This window comes from Panthera leo, chromosome A3 (assembly GCF_018350215.1).
Source record: "Panthera leo isolate Ple1 chromosome A3, P.leo_Ple1_pat1.1, whole genome shotgun sequence".
Lineage (NCBI taxonomy): Eukaryota > Metazoa > Chordata > Mammalia > Carnivora > Felidae > Panthera > Panthera leo.
The window spans coordinates 61,545,320-61,566,528 of NC_056681.1; the positions used below are offsets into that span (position 1 = coordinate 61,545,320).

The following is a 21,209-nucleotide window of genomic DNA, read 5'->3' on the forward strand; positions in this document are numbered from 1 at the left end:
TAGGCTCTAAGTCAGGACACCTGGGTGGCTCAGTTGGTTGAGGGTCTGACTTTGGCTCAGGTCATGATCTCGTGGTTCATGGGTTTGAGCCCTGTGTCAGGCTCTAAGTTGTCAGCATAGTTCACAACTTAGAGCCTGCAGCCTGCTTTGGATTCCGTGTCTACCTGTTTCTCTGCCCCTCCCTTGCTTGTGCTCTCTCTCTCTCTCTCAAAAATAAATAAATAAACATTTAAAAAATGCCTCTAAGCCTAACGGGGGCTCAAACTCAGGACCCCAAGGTCAAGAGTCACATACTCTACCAACTCAGCCAGCCAGGCACCCCTGTGATTTTCTTAGTTTTGACAATTAAACTATGTTTATGTCAGATGTTAACATTAGGGGAAACTAACTAAAGGGTATTACAGGCACCCTCTGTACTATCTGTGCAACTCTTTCATAAACCCAAAATGATTTCAAATTAAAAAGTTAAAAAAAAAAACACCAAAAAACTGCTTCAACATTTGGGCAGCAGAAATATAGCTCAGATGGTAAACAGTACAACTCTTCTCTCTAGGCCCTATCTCAATAGTCTTGTTGACAATCCCACTGTTCAGGGATTGTTGCAAAGATGGTAGAAAAGCTAGGAGAAAGCCAGACTGGGAATCATGGGAAAGATGGTCAGAAGTTGGTGCCTCTTCTGCACCTGCTCCCTCCTTGCTTCCCCCAGCCTTGGGCCAGACCCCCACCCCCAACTACTGGGCAGACTCAGCCCCAGCTTATGCTCCTCTGACCTCAGGACTGGTTAGGCCTGTTTGGGGAACTACTGCTCCAACACCAGCACAAGGCAGTTTCAGAAGCTCTAGTGGTATCCTGAATTTATTGGGTTGATTCCTGAGCCGACCAGTCAAAAGAATATAGAGAAATGTGGTTTTCCTGAAAATAAATTTTGCACATTCAGCAAGCAAGGGAGCCTCAATGAAGATTTTTGAAGATAACAGAATTATACTTTACAAATAATTATTTTAGTTATATTTTTAGCCATTCAGGTAGTTGGTTCTATTCATTAGTGATTTCTATAAAAAGCAGCACCTGTTAGTGTTTTAATCTAATGAGACTGCATATATGATATCTGTTATGACCAACTGTAAATAAATGGGCTCTGAGTTAACAATCACCTATAGTCCATAAAAGGAAGGAACATGTATCCCAAGTAACTTCACTGGCTAATCCTGGAAATTTATCAAGTTGGGTGTGAATTGAATATTCTTTCCCAGCATAAGATAGCCAGTTAGATCAAGATCTTAAGGCATCATAATTTCTTACAGAACATATTGCTTCCTTCTCCCATTTTTAAAGAATCAATCCTAACGGAACTCTGGTATATCCCAATGACAGCATATCTGGTATGTCCTGATATTCAAGGAGCTCTGCTAATGTCCATTTGTGGCTTCCTGTCAAATCTGGGACACTCAGGCACTGAACTATTTAAAGATGTTTATGATCTACATTTGACTTTTTGAGAAGAGCCCTTAGTTTCAATTTTAGTGTATCTCAACTATCTGGAATGCTTGTGGTTCTGGAAAAAGACCTTTTTAAAAAGGGAAGGTAAGTTCATGATAAGAGAAAATTCAAGGAAAGGCAATTCCTTCCCAGTTGTCTAAGTGCCAAGAGCAGTTCTTCAATGAAAGGCAGTCCTGAAGAAATGATTTCCCTTTCTCACTGTATCCTCCGCCACTCTCTCCCTCCTTGCTTTCAGTCTTAACCAGTCACACTGTACTGTGTGCTTCCACCCACCAGTTCATTACTTTTGAACGAAGTCAACTGTTAAAAATAGCTGCAATATATCATTTGAAACAATAATGAGGTTTCAGGAGGATCAAATATGAATGTTTGAGTACAAAAAAAATTAAATTTTGACATTTGTCTTCATAAAGCGGTGAGATCAGAGCCAAGGGCATATCTGAAAATGGTGTGCTGTGAACAGAAGCTTATCTAAATGTTAAGACAGTGACTCATGAGCTTGGATTCATGTGACCATTGTACACAAAATGAGTGTCTGTGTGAAAACCCTGCTGTCTCAGGGCTCAGAACGCTTTTCTCAAGAATTTCCATGGCACGAATTAACTCAGCAGGTGATCAAGTCAGGCTTCTTCTCCCACACCCAGTCTCCATCTTTCCTACCTTGATGTTTCTAATCCAGGACTGAGCCCCTTTCAAACTATCTTCATTGATTTCAACAAGTTTTTCCTGCCAAGCAACTGCTTGAGCATCAAACTGTACAAAATTGAATTTCCTTTTATATTTCAGCTGTTCCTGTAAGAGAAAATTATTATTTAACCAAAACACCACTCAGATGTAAGAAAAGGTTAGGCTAGGTCACAGTTTGATACATTTTAATCACTATGAAATCTCTTTTCAGATCTGGAAGCTAAAAATTACATTCAAAAGAGAAAATCTTTTCAGAAAATATTTAAACAAAATTTATACACAGTTTGGATATTATGCTTTTACAAATGTATATATGTCTGAATATATGTGTATATATATATATATATATATATATATATATATATATATATATACACACATATATATATATACACATATATATGTGTGTGTGTGTTTTTATATATAATATGACCTTAAATGTTGTCTTTAATACTGACATTAATGGTATACTGCATACACAAACTAAATGCAATCTGCTTAAAGAAAAGAAATCCCAAATGCCATCATCATTTTGGCCATCATCTTTTTGTTAAGGCTAGCATTTGGTTGCATACCTTTTTATTTGCCTTCCACCAACCCACATTTCTCCAGTAGAGGTTTATTGAAATAAAACCTGTATTTTGTATTTGTGAACACTCCCCACAATTATTTTCTGTGGTAATACATCAATACTACTCATTTGTGACAGTACCGCTATATCCATTCTAGGAGTTAGGAAGTGGAAGCAGTCTGCCTTGGGTCACACAACTCAGAGCAGTCTGCCTTGGGTCACAGCACAGGTAGAATAAGAATTGGAAGCTCCTAACCATCAGCCTACACTCCTCCCATACATCAGTTCTGGGGCCAATGCATGCAACACCCCTAATAAACACTGGAAATTAAAATAAAAATGCCAAGCTGAAGAGCATCTGGAAAACGATGGAGATGTGGGCACACCACAGATTTCAGGATAGAGAAAACCTGGAGCGATAGACACTGAAACTCCCTTAGTATCCCACCTGTTACAGAAGACCCTGCCACGGGAAGGGTCTGCTTGCAAAGGAGAACTGATGAATCTCTAACTGGCAAAAGAGAGCTTTTATCTGAAGTGGCTTCCCTGTGGATGCCTGAGTGCAGACCTTACCTGTGCACCTTGCAGAACCAATGCAGATGAAGGCTGCTAAAGATGCATTCATGACACAAAGGCCCCCCAAATCCATGAACCTGACAGCTCCATCTAACCTGTATAAACTGGATGATCTTGTCCTTCACCAAGTCCAGTTTGCTCTTCATTGAGTGAGATGTATCAATGAGGATGTAGACAAAATCATTACGTACTTTTCCAAAGAGGATTTGACTTCCATCCTGCAGCCACTTAATCCTAGGCAGGAAATTGGTTGAAAGTGAATTTTTACAGCCTGTGGCAATGACAGGTCTTCCTAAGAACTTAATAATACATCTACAGAGGCCAAGCTGTACTATATTGTTTATGCACAATCTTCTGTGAGTGGATTACTCACTTGGAAGGTTTCCTGTGAAAAATCCTATATTTGAGCTGGCTCCCTTGTTCACCCCCACCTCCACTATCCATCATCAATCCATGTAAAACCGAACTAGGAAAATCAATAGGACAGAAAAATAAATCCAATACTGGGTCCCAAAGCCAGAAGTAAATTACTTCCTGTCATCTGATAGTTTCAATCCCTCAGTGACTTCAGACCATTTGTTCTTTTAACCCTGCTGACTGCAGTCAAGCTAGTAATGCCAGCACATTCCTGAAGCTTCAGTGAAGCTTATAGACAATATCAAGCAACCCCAGATCCCTATAATAACTAAGCATCAGGCAGTTGGAGAAGGACTACTTCTGTGATGGGATCTCAGACTCCCATAACAGGATGTAAATTAAGTTCAAGGCGAGACCTGGGGTAAGGGGAAAGGCAGAGGGAAAAAATCCTTGAAACTGAGTTCAGAGTTCACCAAGGCCTAGGTAACTACAATTTGTAGGGCAAAATATTGATGAAGATGTTGCTGCATAGAAGCAGAGGGGGTGGGGAGGGATGGACAGAGAGAGAAAACAGGAGAAAGAATGCATTCTGGCCATCTGCAGAGAGTGCCCTAAAGATTTTGGCTAAGTAGGGGCGCCTGGGTGGCTCAGTCAGTTAAGCATCCAGCTTTGGCTCAGGTCATGATCTCATGGTTTGTGAGATCAGCACAGACTCTGTGCTGACAGCTCGGAGCCTGGAGCCTGCTTTGGATTCTGGGTCTCCCTCTCTCTCTGCCCCTCCCTTCCTCTCTCTCTTTCCCTTTCTCTCTCTCAATAAAAGAAATATTAAAAAAAAGATTTTGGCTAAGTAATAATCAGGGCATGCATGTGAAGAAACTACTAAAACCAAGGAATAAATCACCATAAAGGAGTAACTAGATCAGCACCTCAGAGCTTACCCAGGGCTAGTTCATCTTCCAAACAACCTGAGTGGGAAAGGCTCCATAATACATGGGACATCAAGTAGAGTCCTCATAAGGGTATTGCCTTAGTAGTAGGACCAAATTAGCCCCAGACTAAAGGCTGCCCTGGACCTATGTTAACATAACTTACAAGCAAGCCCCAGAGGGATCCACGTGATTTCAAGGAACACAACTGCATCATGGAACATGTATTTTAAAATACAGCAAAATCCAGCACCCAACAATGTAAAATTCAAAATGTCTGCATTTCAGTAAAAAATTATCAGGCATACAAAGAAGCAGGAAAATATGATCTACAACCAGAAGAAAAACAGATAAACAGAAACAGACCCTAAAATAATACAAATGATAGAATTAGCAGAAAAGGATGTTACATAGCCTATTATAAACATAATCCATATTTTCAACAAGGTAAAGTATAAGCAAAATGAGGACAGAAATAGAAAATATAAAAGGGAATTTATAGAGATGCACAATAACCAAAATGAAAAATATACTACATGGTATTAATAGACATCAGACACTAGCAGAAGAAAAGATCAGGGAACATTAAGAAAGACATTGCAATTTAAAATGAAAACAACTGGGGAGCCTGAGTGGCTCAGTCTATAAAGCATCCAACTTTGGCTCAGGTCATGATCTCATGGCTTGCAGATTTCAAGCCCTGCATCAGGCTCGGTGCTGACAACTCAGAGCCTGGAGCCTGCTTTGGATTCTATGTCTCTCTCTCTCTCTCTCTCTCTCTCTCTCTCTCTCTGCCACTCCCCAGCTCACAAACTGTCTCTCTCTCTCTCTCTCTCTCTCTCTCAAAAATAAAAACATTTTTAAAAATAAATAAAAATAATAAAATGAAAACAGAGAAAAAACAAAAAGTAGAGAATAAACAACTCATGGAACAATGTCAAGGAGTCTAACATATATGTAGAAACTAAGAAAAAGGAGAAAGAGGGAAACAGGAAAAATATTTGGAAAAATACGGCCAAATGTTTCCAATTTTGATAAAACAATATATGAATATATACAAGAAGCTCAAAGAACCCAAAAAGAAGAAAAATGGAAAAAAAGAAAACCACCAATACACATCATAATATAATTTGAAATCCAATGATAAAGAAAAAAGTCTTAAAAGCATCCAGAGGTGACATAAAAATAACAGAAGACTTTTCACCATAAATCAAACACACCAAAAGATAATGGAGAAAGATTTTTAAAGTACTGAAATATAAAGTGTAAACCTACAATTCTATATAAAGCAAAACAAAAAATATTCCAAAAGCAAAAGGAAATTAAAGAGTTTTTCAGACTAAAACAGCTGAAATAATTCATTATCAACAGACCTGCACTGGGATAAATATAAAGAATAAAGAGGTACGGAAATATCAAATATGTGGATAAATACAAAATACACTAATTCTCATTTTAAATCTATTTATACAAAAATTGATTATTTACAATACATTATGGTTTACAGCATATGTGGAAATATGGTGTAGGACAATAATAGGGGTGCCCGAGTGGTTCAGTCAGTTGAGCATCTAACTCTTGATCTCAGCTCAGGTCTTGATCTCTGGATTCTGAGTTCAGGCCCTGCACTGAGCTCTGCACTAGGCATGAAACCTACTTAAAAAAAAAAAAAAAAAAAAGTATAGGACAACAATAGAAAAGACAGAAGAGAGGAATTGAAGTTATAAGATTTTTATGATATAGATGAAATGAAATAGTATTTGAAGGTAGACTGTGGTAATTTAAAGATGTATACTGTAGGGGCGCCTGGGTGGCTCAGTCGGTTAAGCGTCCGACTTCAGCCCGGGTCACGATCTCACGGTCCGTGAGTTCGAGCCCCGCGTCGGGCTCTGGGCTGATGGCTCAGAGCCTGGAGCCTGCTTCCGATTCTGTGTCTCCCTCTCTCTCTGCCCCTCCCCCATTCATGCTGTGTCTCTCTCTGTCTCAAAAATAAATAAACGTTAAAAAAATTTAAAAAAAAAAAAAAAAAAAAAAAAAAAAAAAAAAGATGTATACTGTAAATGCTAATGCTGTCACACATACAACAAAACAAAATAAAGAGGTAGAGTTTATAAGCCAAAGGTAGAAATAAAATGGGATCATAAACTCTCCAACAAAAGATGGTAGAAAAAGAGTAAAAAGAGAACGAAGAACAGGTAAGACAAAAAACAAATAGCAAGATCTAGAGTTAAATCCAACCAAATAAATAATCACATTAAGGAAATGATCTTAATACTCCAATTAAAAGGTAGAGATTAGAAATGACTATTATTAAAATGACAAAAGATAACAAGTGTTGGAGAGGATGTGGAGAAAAGGGAGCCCTTGTACACTGTTGGTGGGACTGTAAATTGGTGCAGCCACTGTGGAAAACATGGAGATTCCTCAAAAATTAAAAATAGGACTACCATACATTGCAGCAATTCTGCTTCCAGGTATTTATCCAAAAAAGAAAACACTAACTTGAAAAGATATATGCAGCCCCATGTTCACTACAGTATTATTTACAATAGCCAAGATACGGAAACAACCTAAGTGTCCATTGACAGATGAATGGATAAAGAAATTGTGGTATATATATATATATATATATATATATATATATATATATAGTGGAATATCATTCAGCGATAAAAAGATTTAAATCTTGCCATTTTCAATGACATGGATGGACCTTGAAGGCATTCCACTAAGTGAGGTAAGTCAGACAGAGAAAGACAAGTACCATATCATCTCTGTTATATGTGGAATCTAAAAGAAAAACAAAAAACAAGTTTATAGATTCAGAGAACAAAAAGACTGGTGACTCCAAGAGGCAGGGTGGGAAAAATGGGTGAAAGGAACCAACAGATAAAAAGAAACAAACCAAAAAAAAATCCAACCAGAGGTTGGGGAGGGGATAAATGGAAGATTTTAGGATTTTTTTTCTTTATCTCTAATATTTAAAATTTTGTGATGATGTATGCTGGATAGGTCTTTTTACTCATTTTCTAGACATTCCTTGCAACTTTCTTTCAGTTTGGAACTACATGTCTCTCAGTTCTGAAATTTTTTGTGAGATTTCCCCTTCATTTTATATATGTCTATAAGCTATCTATTTGTAGGTACACATGTATGTTAACCTCAACCACAGGATGCTTGTGTTGCTTTCTGAGAGACTGCCTTCATCTTCCAGCTCTCCCATTGAATCATTTGTTTTGGCTATCATATTTTGAAGAGCTCTTGTAATTCTTAATATCTATATGTATGTATAACAGTATTTTCCAACTTTCTGAGGGCAATATTTTCTGTCTTTCTGAGAATATTAATATGTTGGTTTTCTCCGAAGTTTTATTTTTGTTTTTTGTTTTTGTTTTTTACTCCCTGTATTATGTATTATCTTAGTTTCCTTGTCTATTTGTTTTGGAGAACAATATGGAGTTAAAAGGCCGAGATAGATTGGATTTAGAAAACAATACCCATATATATTCTAAGAAACCTATTTCGATATAAGACACAAACAAGTAAAGGTAAAAAGATAGAAAAAAGAGAACCCGTGCAAAAAATGATCAAAACACACTGGAGCTAAAAAAAGAGGTTAGAGTGGGAGAGAGCCAAAGCATAAGAGACTCTTAAAAACCGAGAACTGAGGGTTGATGGGGGGTGGGAGGGCGGGGAGGGTGGGTGATGGGTATTGAGGAGGGCACCTGTTGGGATGAGCACTGGTGATGTATGGAAACCAATTTGACAATAAATTTCATATATTAAAAAAAAAAACACACTGGAGCAGCTCTATTGATACTGGACAAAGCAGATTTGTCCAGAAATCAAAAGGATTTCAGAAAAATCCTTTCAGAAAGGATTTCAGAAAAAGGAATACTGCCAGAGATAAAAAGGGACACTTAATAATATTAAAGGAATTCATTCATCAAGAGGACATAACAACCGTAACTGTACATACACCTACTAATAGTTTCAAAATACATGAAGGAAAAAATGACAGAATTGAAAAAAGAACAGGCAAATCCATAACTATAGCTAGAGATTTCAGTGCTCTTCTCTCAACAATTTGTAGAACAATTTAAATAAAAAAGTCAGTAATGATATGGAAGACTGAAACAACTCTATCAATCAACTTGAACTGAGATATTTATAGTATATTCCACCCAACAAAAGCAGAATATGTAGTTTTTCTTCATATCCTGGGCAACAAAATAGGTCTCAATAAACTTATAAGAACTAAAGCCATACAGTATCCCTCCGTCCATAGTGCAATTAAAAGCTATCAGGAAAATCCACAAATACTTGAGAAGTAAACAACATATTTCTAAATAACCTTTGTTCAAAGAAGAATTATAAGGGAAATTTGCAAAATATTTTTAAGTGAATGTAATGAAATACAACATAATGTGAGAGGCAGCTAAAGCAATACCCCAAGAAAATTTAAATGCTTATATTAGAAAGAAAGTTCTCAAATCTCTAAGCATCCATCTTAAGAAACTTAAAAGTAAGGAGAAAGAAGGAAATAATAAAGAGTAGAAATCAATGGCACCAAAAGGAGAAAACCATACAGAGAAAAAAAACCCACTGATACCAAAACCTGGTTCTTTGAAAAGATCAATAAAATGGATAATCTCCAACCAGGCTTAAAATAAAGATAACATAAATTACTAACATCAGTTCTATGTGTATGTGAAGAAATGGAATACATAATTAAAAACCTTGCTACAAAGAAAAACTACAGACCCAGATTGTTTCAGTAGTGAATTCTACATACATTTAAGGGAGAGATGATACCAACTCTCCACAAAGACTTCTGGAGAATAGAAAAGAGGAGAGAAGTTCCCAACAACCCCTAACACTTGGTGGGTGGAGATGGACAAATAGATCTGGCAGGTACCAAGTGGAGTGTCTTAAACAGCATCCTTTTTCCCCAGACCTGAAGTCCAAACTACTGTCCCCAAAAGTCAACCCCAAAACAAGAAACAGAAGACTCCAGACACAAGGATTACTTGTTCTAAGTTACCCACTGCCAGTTGGGTTTTAAGAAACTGGGGCTCTGAAGAGTTAATATTATGCACACAGTTGTCTGCAGCTTGTGATTTTATAGCAGAAAACATAGGATGGAAGGAACTCTCATTTTCAAGTGGTTACTGCCCATTGAGTACTAGTCTATACTCTATAATCCATAGGGCATATTTGTAAATGGCATTATCATTCCCACTTTATAAATGAAGAAACCAATGCACAAAGACATTAACTAACTTGCCCAGGGTCACACAGAAAGTGGCAGAGCTGGTATTATAATCCAGCTCCATCTGACCTCAGAGGCCATGCACCTAAATGGATTTGGTCTTTGTGGTCTAAAGCTGTCCTCTGGCATCAGGGAGGTGAAAGCATTAAGGTAGATCATCCCCATGGGACTGATGCTGAGGTCACAGCATTAGTACCTCAGATGCATTAGCACTGGCAGATTTTAAGAACCAGCAAGGTTGACAAGGACCACATGAAGTTATTTTTAGCTGAATATACATTATTCCATTGTATTAAAATACTCCACAACATTGTTAACAGTTGCCTTGAAATGTAATATCCAAGTACAGAGGACAGGTGTAATACAATTTGCAATATGTTTGTGGCCCACAAAAAATGCAAGACATGAGCAGAAGCATTCCTTAGCCTCCTATAGTGATGTACAACCAATATAATGACACATTTCTTTGCTGTCTTTTTTAAAAAGTCTGCTTGGAATCAAAGCAGCTTGGAATCTGGATCCAAACATTCCCCTTTATTACTAACAAAAAGCCACGAGCAAACCATCAGATGGCAACCCTGACATAACAATGTTAATTGGCTGTTTTTTGTGGTTAAGCATTTACAGAGAAGTCACAGATTTTAGTTTCAAGGGCAACTAGACCACTTGTACCCTCCTGCAAATTTACCAACCTCTTCTGAATCTGAGCAAGGACTGTGTGGATTCTCTCACTGTACCAGGTACACTTCTCTTTGGTAATGCAGACGTGGACCAAGCTCCCATCCTTCCAGGGTGCATGGACAAATCTGCTGCAGTATTTTGCATGGACTGTCTTCTTGTTGGTCTCCTAAATAAAGGACAAAGGACAGAAGCCATTCAGACCATTCAAAGAAGAAATCTCCAGATGGCACCCCATCTCTGCCTTATTTATACAGCTCCTAGCACTCACTCCCATGGTAAAATCATTCAACTGCTGGTTCAACCAACATGTACTGGGGCCTACTCTATATGGAGCCCTGTGCCAGATGTCATGAATGATAGTCAGAAAAACATGTGCAGTCTCATCTGTGCCCCAGAGAAGATAATGTTTCCAGCAGGGAGACACTGTATGCACATGCTCACACGCATGCACCCACACGCAGAAAGTTAGGAAGGCAGAGCACTAGACACCCAGCACCTGGTGCTAGGTTGAGACAATAATAACTAGGCAATCTGACAAAGAAGAAAGAGTTCTCAAGGACTAGAGGGTCAGTAGGACTCTCTGGAGGAGGTGGGACTTAAGATTCACACACAAAAAATCTTTCCATTATTACTCCCAGCCCCAAATGAAGAAAAGTAGCCAAGAAACCCATTCTACACCTAGCATCCTCTACTGGTACATACAAAACTGGTCTGAGGACAATGGCTTCCCACACATAGAGCTCACTCAACTGATTTATGAATTTATCAAGCACAACTCCATGTCACCAGCAATACAATCTTCTAGGCAGCAGCACTAGAAACCACAAAGACCAAAATTCCTGCCTTCATGGAGCTCACATTACAGGGAAAGAGCTAGATAATAAACAATCATACAGCAGGTCAGATGGTGACAAATGCTATAGAGAAAAATAAGGAAGGAGAATAAAGAACAGGGGATGGGAGGGGATGGAGAAGTTTTTTTTTTAAGTTTATTTCAAGAGAGAGAGAGTGTAAGCAGAGGCAGGGCAGAGAGAGAAAGAGAGAGAGAGAAAGAGAGAGAGAGAGAGAGAGAGAGAGAGAGAGAAAGAAAGAGAGAAAGAGAGACAGAGAGAGATAAAGAAATCCCAAGCAGACCATGCATTGCCAGCAAAGAGACTGACATGGAACTCGAACCCGTGAAACTGTGAGATCATGACCTGAGTCAAAATCAAGAGTTGGACACTTAACTGACTAAGCCACCCAGGTGCTCCAAAGAAGTTAAAACCTAAAAAAAAAGAAAGCCTTAAACAGAAGGTAAAATATGAGCAAAGACCAGCAGGAACAAAAAGTGTGGCCATATGGAGATCTGGGGGAAGCTTGAGGACTCAGCAAGTGCCAAAACCCTATGGTAAGAGTAAGTGTGTGCCTAGCATGTCTGTAGAATTTTAGGAAGGCTGGTGTAGTCCAAACAGTGAGCAAGAGTAAGGGGTGAGATGATGCTAGGGCAATATGAGGAAGAGAGCCAGATGCAGACTCCGTAAAGCCTACTGGCTAATGGAAGTGACTCTGGCTTCTCCTCTGAGTGAAAAAGGAACTATCCAAGAACTTAAGCATGACAAGAGACAAATTTTTTTAATTAAGATATAATGGACATATTATGTATACAATACGATTTGATATATGGATATATTACAAAATGATTACCACAATAAATAAGTAATGCCCATCACCACACATAGTTACAGATTTTTTCTTGTGATCTATTTTAAGATCTACTCTCTTAGAGAAGTGACAGAATTCATAGTTTTAAGTTTTATTTACAATTTTAAAATTTAATTATAAAAATATCATTTTGAAGGTTACTCTGGCTACTCTGTTGAGAACAGACCATAAAGGGTCAAGGACAGAAGCAGGTCCATACCAGGGTAGTATCAGAAGTGGTGAGAAGTGGTTGGATTCTGAGTTACAGACATATTATGAAGACAGAACTGACAGCATTTAATGAGAGGTCAGATGTGGGTGTGGGAGAAAAGAGAGGAGTTTGGGATGACACTACGGTTTTCAGCCCACAGAACTACAAAAATGGAGTTGCAATGAATTTATGGGAGGAAGATTATGAGAAGAGTAGCCTTGAATGGGAAAATCTGAATCTGGTGTCTGATGTACTAGGTTCAAGGTGCCTATCAGACATCCCATTGACATGGCAAGTAGCCAGGTGGAGATAAGGGAAGGACTCAGGGCTGGAGATTTAAATGTGGAAGTCACCAGCATGCACACAGTATTAAAAGCCACAGGACTTGATGAGATCAAGTAGAGAATGGGTACAGAGAGAGAAGAGGTCCAAGGACTGCACTTTGAGGCCCTCTGGCATTTAGAGGCTGGGAACATGGGAAAGAAGTAACAAAGAACACTAACAAAGAATAGCCAGTGAGGTAAGAGGAAAACAGAACAGTGTTTTCTGCAAGCAAATGAATTTCAAGGAAGTAACCAACTATATGAAATGTTGATAGTAGGTCAAGTAAGAGTGGGACTGAGAACTGACCCCTGGATTTAGTAATACACGTATCCCTGGAAAGAGAGGGTTTTGGTGGAGAGGGGGCCTTGCTGAAGTGGAGTGCATTCAAGAGGGCATGGGAGAATTGCAAGACTAGAGAAAGGGAACATATACAACTCTTGAGGAGTTGGATTCTACAAAGGAACAGAGAAATGAGGCAAATGAGGCAGAAGCAGAGACAAGTATGGGGATCAAAATCCTATATTTTTAAGATGAGAGAAAACACCATATTTGTGTGCTGATAGGAAAGATGCAGAAATAAGGGTAATAATGATGATACAGAATAGAAAGGGGGCAAATGAGTAAATGGCAAATAGGGATCAGTGCACCCATGGAAGGGTTGACCATAGACAGAAGTGAGGACAATTTAGCCACCCTGGAAGTAATATGGGTAGAACACACAGGCACAAATGCTGGGGATTTGTAGATACGGAAGTGGATATTCATGAATATTCATTCCAATGTTCAATGAAATGGGAAGCAAGGTCACTAGCTTAGAGTAAGCTAAGAGGAGATGGTGTTTGAAGTTTGAGGAAAAAAGAGTAGACATCTTGGAGAATGAGCATCTGAGTGGATTGGAAAACTACAGGCGGATTGGTGGACAGCACAAGAGATCCATGAGGTTCTTCATGGAGAGATTCATGAAGTTAGAGGTCATGAATTTAAAGGGAAGCCAGGTACCGTGGCTATGTGCTTTTCTCTGGTTTCTTCTGCTGTAGTCAGATGCACAGCTATAATGCAGAAAAGGCAGAGAGGTGGATTTAACCAGGGTTGGGGTTTTGCCAGATGAGAATAATAATTTAAGAGAGGAAAAGTAGCTGAGCATGTACAAGAGGGACAAAAGGATAGAGAGAACAGACAACAGGGAGTAGAAATAACAAATTATATAATCCCAGTGAGTTGAAAGATTGGAATTAGGTAGTAGAGGAAATGACCTTAAAAAAAGAGGTCAAAAAGTGGGACCTTTGGAACTGATTTATGTGGGTTATGATGGAAGAGTTATTTGTAATGACAAGGTCAAGGGGATGCCTATGGCAGGATTGGTAGAGATGGGGTGGAGGAGAAAGTCACCGGAAAAGAGGAGGTCAGAGAAATGAAAGGCCAGAGTGTAAGAAGGGTCATTTTCATGGGATTAACATTAAAAAATGGTTGGATCCAGTGACAGCAAGTCACAAGCTACAATCTTCAATTAATGATGGGGGTAACCTGGGAGTCAGAAAATGTCAGCCATAGGAAGTGTCATGGGTGGTACATTCTGATGACATGGGAAGACAGAGGGAGAATGATCAAGAAACAGCAACAAGGAATAAGGAAGGACAGCACCCACCTCTCCCACCCACAGGTCCAAGGAGAATGGGAGAGAAACCGGGGTCCTCGAGAGAAAACCCAGACAAGCAGGCAAAGAGAACACTGCAGAGCACTTGACGCTACAGTGGGTGTACTGATATCTTCTAGTTCCATGGGGCACAGTGGAGGGAATTTAGGAGTCAGGGAGGAATGGAGGAAACTCAGAGATGGGAATGAGGATTGAGAAGTCTGGTGGTGAATGATATGAACATGGATGAAGGGCATGATGAGATCAGTCTTGATGTTCCCAAGACAGGCAGACAGGGGAACCACATGTCAACCACAACATAAGGATGGAAGGAGAAAGATGTCCCCTCTCTCATTCTCACCATGTTCTTATCCCTCAAGAGTTCTCCCTAGTCTCAATCCCAAAACATGGCCTTCTAACTGTGCCTTACACACTCCCAGATGGAAACACACCAGACCATATGTTACATGAATACGGGTGTCAGACAGCAGAGTGTCAGAATGGGAAAAGCAGTGTAAGGTCCCAGCAGATAGTTCAAACCCTGCCATCTCATGATGTAACCTCTCAGAGGCCTTGTGACTTTGTCTTCTCATGTGTGCTATGAGAGCACAAATACTCACCTTGCATATAAAGCCCACAGGCATTCCATAAATGCTCATTTCTGATTCACAGTGTTTGTAATTAAAAAAAAAAAGAAAGAAAAGAAAAAGAAAGAAGGTAACCTCTACTGGGCATCTCCCTACCTCACACACAATTCAATTTTAGGTACAAATCCAGATAGCTTGTGGCCCCAAATACTGAAAATAAAATTATCCTTTTTCCATCAATATTTGTGGAGATAACTGTACTGTACACTTCTCAACTTCTACTGTATTATTTTTAGCACAAGAAATTTGAGGTAAAATTCCCCATTTATAAGCCAGACTCTTCAACCTGTCCCCATAAGATTTTGTTTAAATTGTCAAGAAAAAATAAGGAGAAATCAGTTTTAGAGAGGACTTGAACATACCACATTGTCACCAGCTCACAGTGAGCTATGTTCAAATTGACATGGATTGATATTTCTAAATATCCAGGGCCTAATGTATTTAAAAAATGAAAATCTACATATGATTAGATTACATACAATAACATATGATTTCCTGAACTAATAACATTACTGAATAATGACTACAAAATCAGAAAACTGTGCTGGGGGAGAAACCCACAAATGAAATTTCCCTGCAATATGGCAATTACTCCACATCCCAGTGTAGGGGACACAACTCCTAGGACACAAGTCTTCTGTCAATTCTGCATTTCTCTCATCCAATTTTTACATTTTCCTCCTTGTAGTTCACTGTAAACACACGGCACTAAGAAGGCTAAAACACCACATCGTGTGGTTAATGTAGCCCCCACGGAAAGAGCCCTTCCTCAGGAGGACGCACAGAACCCAGTGGCCAGCCAGCCTAAAGGAGTGGCAAACACACTGGGGTTTTACCTCTGTAGGATGGACAGACATCTCAGTGATCATGACATTGAATCAGAGCCTTAGAAAATACATAAAGTGACGGTGCATTGGAGGACCTTGATTTCCTCTCCAGTGGTCTCTCCTGGGCTGCCGCTACTGGCACATCTGCTTTGTTGCTCACATTTTGATTTTCACTTCAGAGTATGGGCCTTTACTATCTTCTAAAAGAGTTTTCCTTCAGTTTTACAAATTTGGAATATTCATTTTATCCTGATTTTCTGTTTCCTATTGTGATACTTTTTAGTCTTTCCATAATTCTAAACTTCTGACTATCTTCTGGGTACTGTCTACACATCAGTGTTTTGCAGAGTGTGGCCCCTGGACCAGTAGCTTCAGCATCATCTGGGCCCTCCCTCAAACTCACTGACTCAAGCATGCTGAAGTTTAGGAACCTAATTATCCTTTGATTGTGAGCCAGAGTCAAGCATTTTGAGAAGCTATGTTCCTTCCAGAGCCATTGACACAATGGAACCACCTTTTGAAAGTTTTCAATATACACCTGTCCAGTGCCATAATCTCTTAAGAGAATTTCTTTTTATATTTATGGGGAATCCACTAAATACTGGCTGGTAGCCACTAGACTAATATATCTTTAAGAGAGTAACAATATAAGAGGACCATAGAACTCCCTGCTTTGGGCATTTTCACCATCCAATTCACCAATAAAAGGTGAATAACTGACAAGGTTGAATAATTCTGAGACTCATAATGCCAGCTCCTGGCTTATGTACCATTATTGTGTAATCTACTTATATTCAGAAACCATGGTCTCCACGTCCCCAAGTGGTGTTCAGTGAAGTGTAACATGGGAAGCACAAAGCCATCTTCCTTCGTGGAAACCCAAGCTGGTTTCCCTCCATGCTGCCTTTCAACCTTGGTCTTGCCCTGGGTTCTAGTCTGAGGGGGGCCTCACCCATCCAGGGCATCAAAGGAAGCCCACAGCCATGCCCAGGAGTTCACTTCACTTACCGCACTAGTCTGCACAGACTCATTTCCTGGTTTGGCTTTTACATCAACGACTCCATCAGCATGGCGGAAGGAGCAGTCAGCAAGGACGTCATAAAAGGATAGCCCCTGGGCTTTCAAGCCATATTTCTGTAGCCACTTCTTGGAGTCCCAGGTGTTCTCTGGATTTGATTCATTCTCTACAGAGGTTGCTCCTGATTCTATTTGTGGAATTACAGTTCATCAGTGCCATTCATATTTTGCAAGCCATTTATATTTCACCCCCAACTTAATATTTAGCAAGCGGGAACATATTTTGTTAGGTCACATTCATTTCAGGAAGCATGCTTTCTAAACAGGACTGGCAAAGAATTAGTTCACCAGACTGGAAGGCAGGGATCTGCTACTTTTCATCTCATTTCTTCCTTTACCTAAGTTGCCTACCCCATGCGTATGGGAGATGGCTGGCAGACCAAGGCCATGTGTCAGGAGAGCATTAAACTTGGGGTCAGAAGCTCTGGGTTCAAGTCATGGCTCCACCACTTACTAGCTCGGGCAAATTGCTCAGACTTGGATGAGTCACTGCACTTAACCTCTCTGAGCTTCCACAGAATTGCTTACCTGCAGATGGAAGATAGCATCTGTTTGGCCTTCCTAAATGTGTTGAAGCGATTCAATGAGAAAAGTTATGCGAAAGTGCTTTTTGATGAGTGGGGGTGAGAATTAGGGGTATGTAACCTGTGTTGAGGTAGAAGTCAGTCAACCACAGAAGGCTGGAAGCCTGTCTCTCAGGAGCTCCCCTATTAACTTTGGCAAATGTATTCTGATTCAGAGCCTGGCCCTCAAATCAGCAGGCTCAGAAACCTCATATAGTCAGCTCAGGCACCTATAGCTGTATCTATAGCTCACCCTAGTCAGGCTCACAGGTTAAAGTATAATCCAGAAAGCTAAGTGCCCAAATATCCCCAGCCTTAGCACATTCCTTTGCCATTTTCCAAAGATTATCTATACTCTTTAAGTGGGGGGTGGGGGGTGCTCTGTTAGCTGGTCAGAACACCATACAACAGAAAAGTATTCATCCAGGTGGCTCAAACTACTAGTGCCACCTAAAGGAGACAGGAGTATCTGGGTGTGGGCAAATCTGAAGCTGAGAAGGAGGCACTCGTTTCTGGAGCAGGCTTGCACTAGCCGATGGAAGCTAACTGTACACCTCTCCTCCCAACTCCATGCTCCCTAGAAGCACACTGGTAGGAAAAAATTGACCATGCTGGGAGTATTTATAGAATCTGGAAATCAGAGCTTTTTTATTCCAGGGAGTGCACTGGCAAACATTCACCTGCCTGCCACTGGAAGGAAGGCAGAAAGGACTAGCTCTTAGCCCCATTGAGACCAGCAGAGCCCTAGGAGGTACCAGGAGGGGGTGCTGGGCAAAGAAGCAGTTTTTTATAACATGTACCACTGCATAGTAGGTCTACTAGCCCTAAAAGTTTACTTCCACTTAGATAAGTGGTTTTCAACCCTGCAGAGTGGAATCCTCTGAGTTCTGTAAAGTACTGATACCTGAGCCCTACCCCTTAGATTCTGCTTTAATTGGTCTGGATATTGAGATTTTTCAAAGCTCCCATGGTGATAGTACTGTGCAACCAAGATTTACAACTACTGTAAGGTAGAAAGAGCTTTCTAAATTATGATTTGGTGACTCCACCAGTTACACTTCTATCAGACATAGATTCAAGGTCAAGGACACTTTTAATGAAAAAGAAGCACTCAATATTAGGGCAACAAAATATTACCCATACTTATCCATTATTATATTTAAGGGAATATAAAATTAGAATAGCATTTGACGAAATAAAACACTTTAGAGACAACTGTTTCTCAATAGTATGTAAAGGATCTGCCAAGCAATACTATATGTGAGCCATGTCCTCAGATTTTAATAGAACACCTTTTAAATAATGCACTTAAACCCTCTAGAACCAGACTTTCTCAAAGAAGTTTGATTTTGGCTTTTGAACTTTAAACCAATCTGGCACCAAAAGCCCCTTTGCACACTGTCCCCAGTTACCAGCAGTTGGTTTCTATGTGATTCACAAAGCATCTTCATACCCTGTCCAGGGAACTCAAATCAGAGGTTCCCTAGGGCTTCTCATCCCCAAGGCTCTCCTGTTTTCCTGCATCTCAGGGAAACAGCAAAGAGAACAGAGCCATTTTTGTCAGTGGGATCAGTCTCCTTGGAGAAACCTTTTGAGTGACTATTTTTCCACAGTTATTGTTAATTACATTCTAAGCCTTTGTCTCCTCTTTCTTCCTACTTTATCCTCCTTCCTTCTTTCTGATTAACAGGTGTAGTAGGAAATAAAATTTTCATTCAGTTATGTCCATTGATAGCAACACACAAATTAGCACATGTTTCTGCTCTGTTTTGGGGTTGTCTTCTCTTTTTTAAAGTTTATTCAGAGAGAGAGGGAGAGAGAAAAATCCCAACCAGACTCTCAGCTGTCAGCACAGACCCCAATGCAGGGCTCAAACCCGTGAACTACAAGATCATGATCTGAGCTGAGATCATGATCTGAGCTGAAATCAAGAGTTGGACGCTTAACTGACTGAGCCACCCAGTTGCCCCAAGGGGTTGCCTTCTTTTAAAAAGACAAGAGCCTTTTCTCAATTATAAATTCAAGCTTACCATAAAAGGACTTCCTAAAAATACATCAAACCAGTAAGGGATTTTAAAGAGCCAGAGACTAACTTTGACTCTAAGCTTCACCCAGGAACAGGCGATACAGTCACTTTGATGGGGACTCAAGGAAAACTCCAAAGCAATTTGAACTTCATAAAGGAAAGAAGGGGCAGCCAGGAATGCAAAAACAAAGAGCCTAGGTGCTCCAATGATTAAGAAAGGAGAAAAAGGGAGTAAATCTTTCCACTTTCAGTGCTAATTACACTAATTAGTGGCTGAGCCTCATCTTCCCCAGGTGGGAAGAGAAGGGCATTATCCATTCATTAGAGTCACTTACTAGAGAGTTCTTTCCATTCCCCTGCAGTTATCTTAATTAAAAGTGTTACATAAATTCTCACCCACAGAGCTTAGGATAATACTTTCATTTATTAGAGCTGTGAGCTCACAGCTCATCCTATTCCATGTGACAGATTGCTAAAGATTTTCTCTCAGTTACTTGCAGGAGAAGCACATGGCAGACCACATCTATGCCATCTATAATGTGCCTGGTCCTCTCCATCCTACTTGTCAATCTCAAAACATGTTTTAATGAGCAGGATCTACTGGCCAGTACTTTTGAAACATCACTAGCCAGGGCCACATCAAAAAGACAAAACGGGTACCATTTATCTGTGCCCCTTCCTCCCCCCAAGGTGTAGTTCTGTAGCGGCTCATGGCCATCAAGGATTTATCACCATCATAACTGCTCTCCTTATGGTGATGGTTATCCTAATGTGTGAACTTGGCAGGCCATGGTACCCAGATATTTGGTCAAAGATTACTCTAGATGTTTCAATGAAAGTATTTTTAGGTGAGATTAACATTTTAATGTTTATTTATTTTTGAATGAGAGAGACACAGAGTGTGAGCAGGAGAGGGTCAGAGAGAGAGAGGGAGACACAGAAGCCAAAGCAGGCTCCAGGCTCTGAGCTATCAGCACAGTGCCTGATGCGGGGCTCGAACTCGCAAATGGTGAGATCAGACCCGAGCCGAAGTGAGACACTTAGCCAACTGAGCCACACAGGTGCCCTGAGATTACATTTTAATCAGTAGACTTTGGGTAAAACAAATTACCCTCCATATCATGAGAGGGCCATCTCCATTCAGTCGAAAGCCTTTAATAGGAAAGAGACTGAAGTCCCCTGAGGAAGGGGAATTCTGACAGCAGACTGCCTTGGGACCTGAAATGCAAAACCAGCTCATGAGGGCGGTGGCCTGTCTAGTCTGTCCTGCAATTTGGACTTTCTAGCTTCCATACTCATTCAAGTCAACTCCTTGAATCTCCCTCAATCTCTATCTCAACCTCTTTTTGTATACACATGCACACATGCACACACAAATGCGCACACACACTATACACACACACACATCCTATTGGTTCTGTTTCTGTGCAGATCCCTGACTGATATGCTCATCCTCCTCCACTGAAGAGGACTTGTCCAGCACCACATTCCTGCCATGCGAGGTTCATGTGCCTTTCAAGCAAACCATCAGCTAATGAATAAACTAGAGCTCTATATCTGACACCGACCTCTGAGAGCATCAAGTTCAGCGTTTCTCGCACTACGGTCCACAAACACTATTTACCCTGCATGTCGGTGGCTATCACTCAGA

At 40.1% G+C, this 21,209-nt stretch overlaps 1 protein-coding gene across 3 annotated transcripts in view; it reads right to left on the bottom strand.

Annotated features, from left to right (window-relative positions):
- The window catches only part of VWA3B (von Willebrand factor A domain containing 3B), a 205,268-nt gene that overhangs the window by 96,593 nt on the left and 87,466 nt on the right, over positions 1–21,209 (bottom strand). For all 3 annotated transcript variants that reach the window (XM_042932057.1, XM_042932058.1, XM_042932059.1), the window contains exons 9-12: positions 16,901–17,097; positions 10,582–10,736; positions 3,430–3,568; positions 2,161–2,292 (exon numbers count right to left, since the gene is read on the bottom strand). In XM_042932057.1, the coding sequence (XP_042787991.1) occupies positions 2,161–2,292; positions 3,430–3,568; positions 10,582–10,736; positions 16,901–17,097 (623 nt within the window). The remainder of the gene's footprint in view (positions 1–2,160; positions 2,293–3,429; positions 3,569–10,581; positions 10,737–16,900; positions 17,098–21,209) is intronic.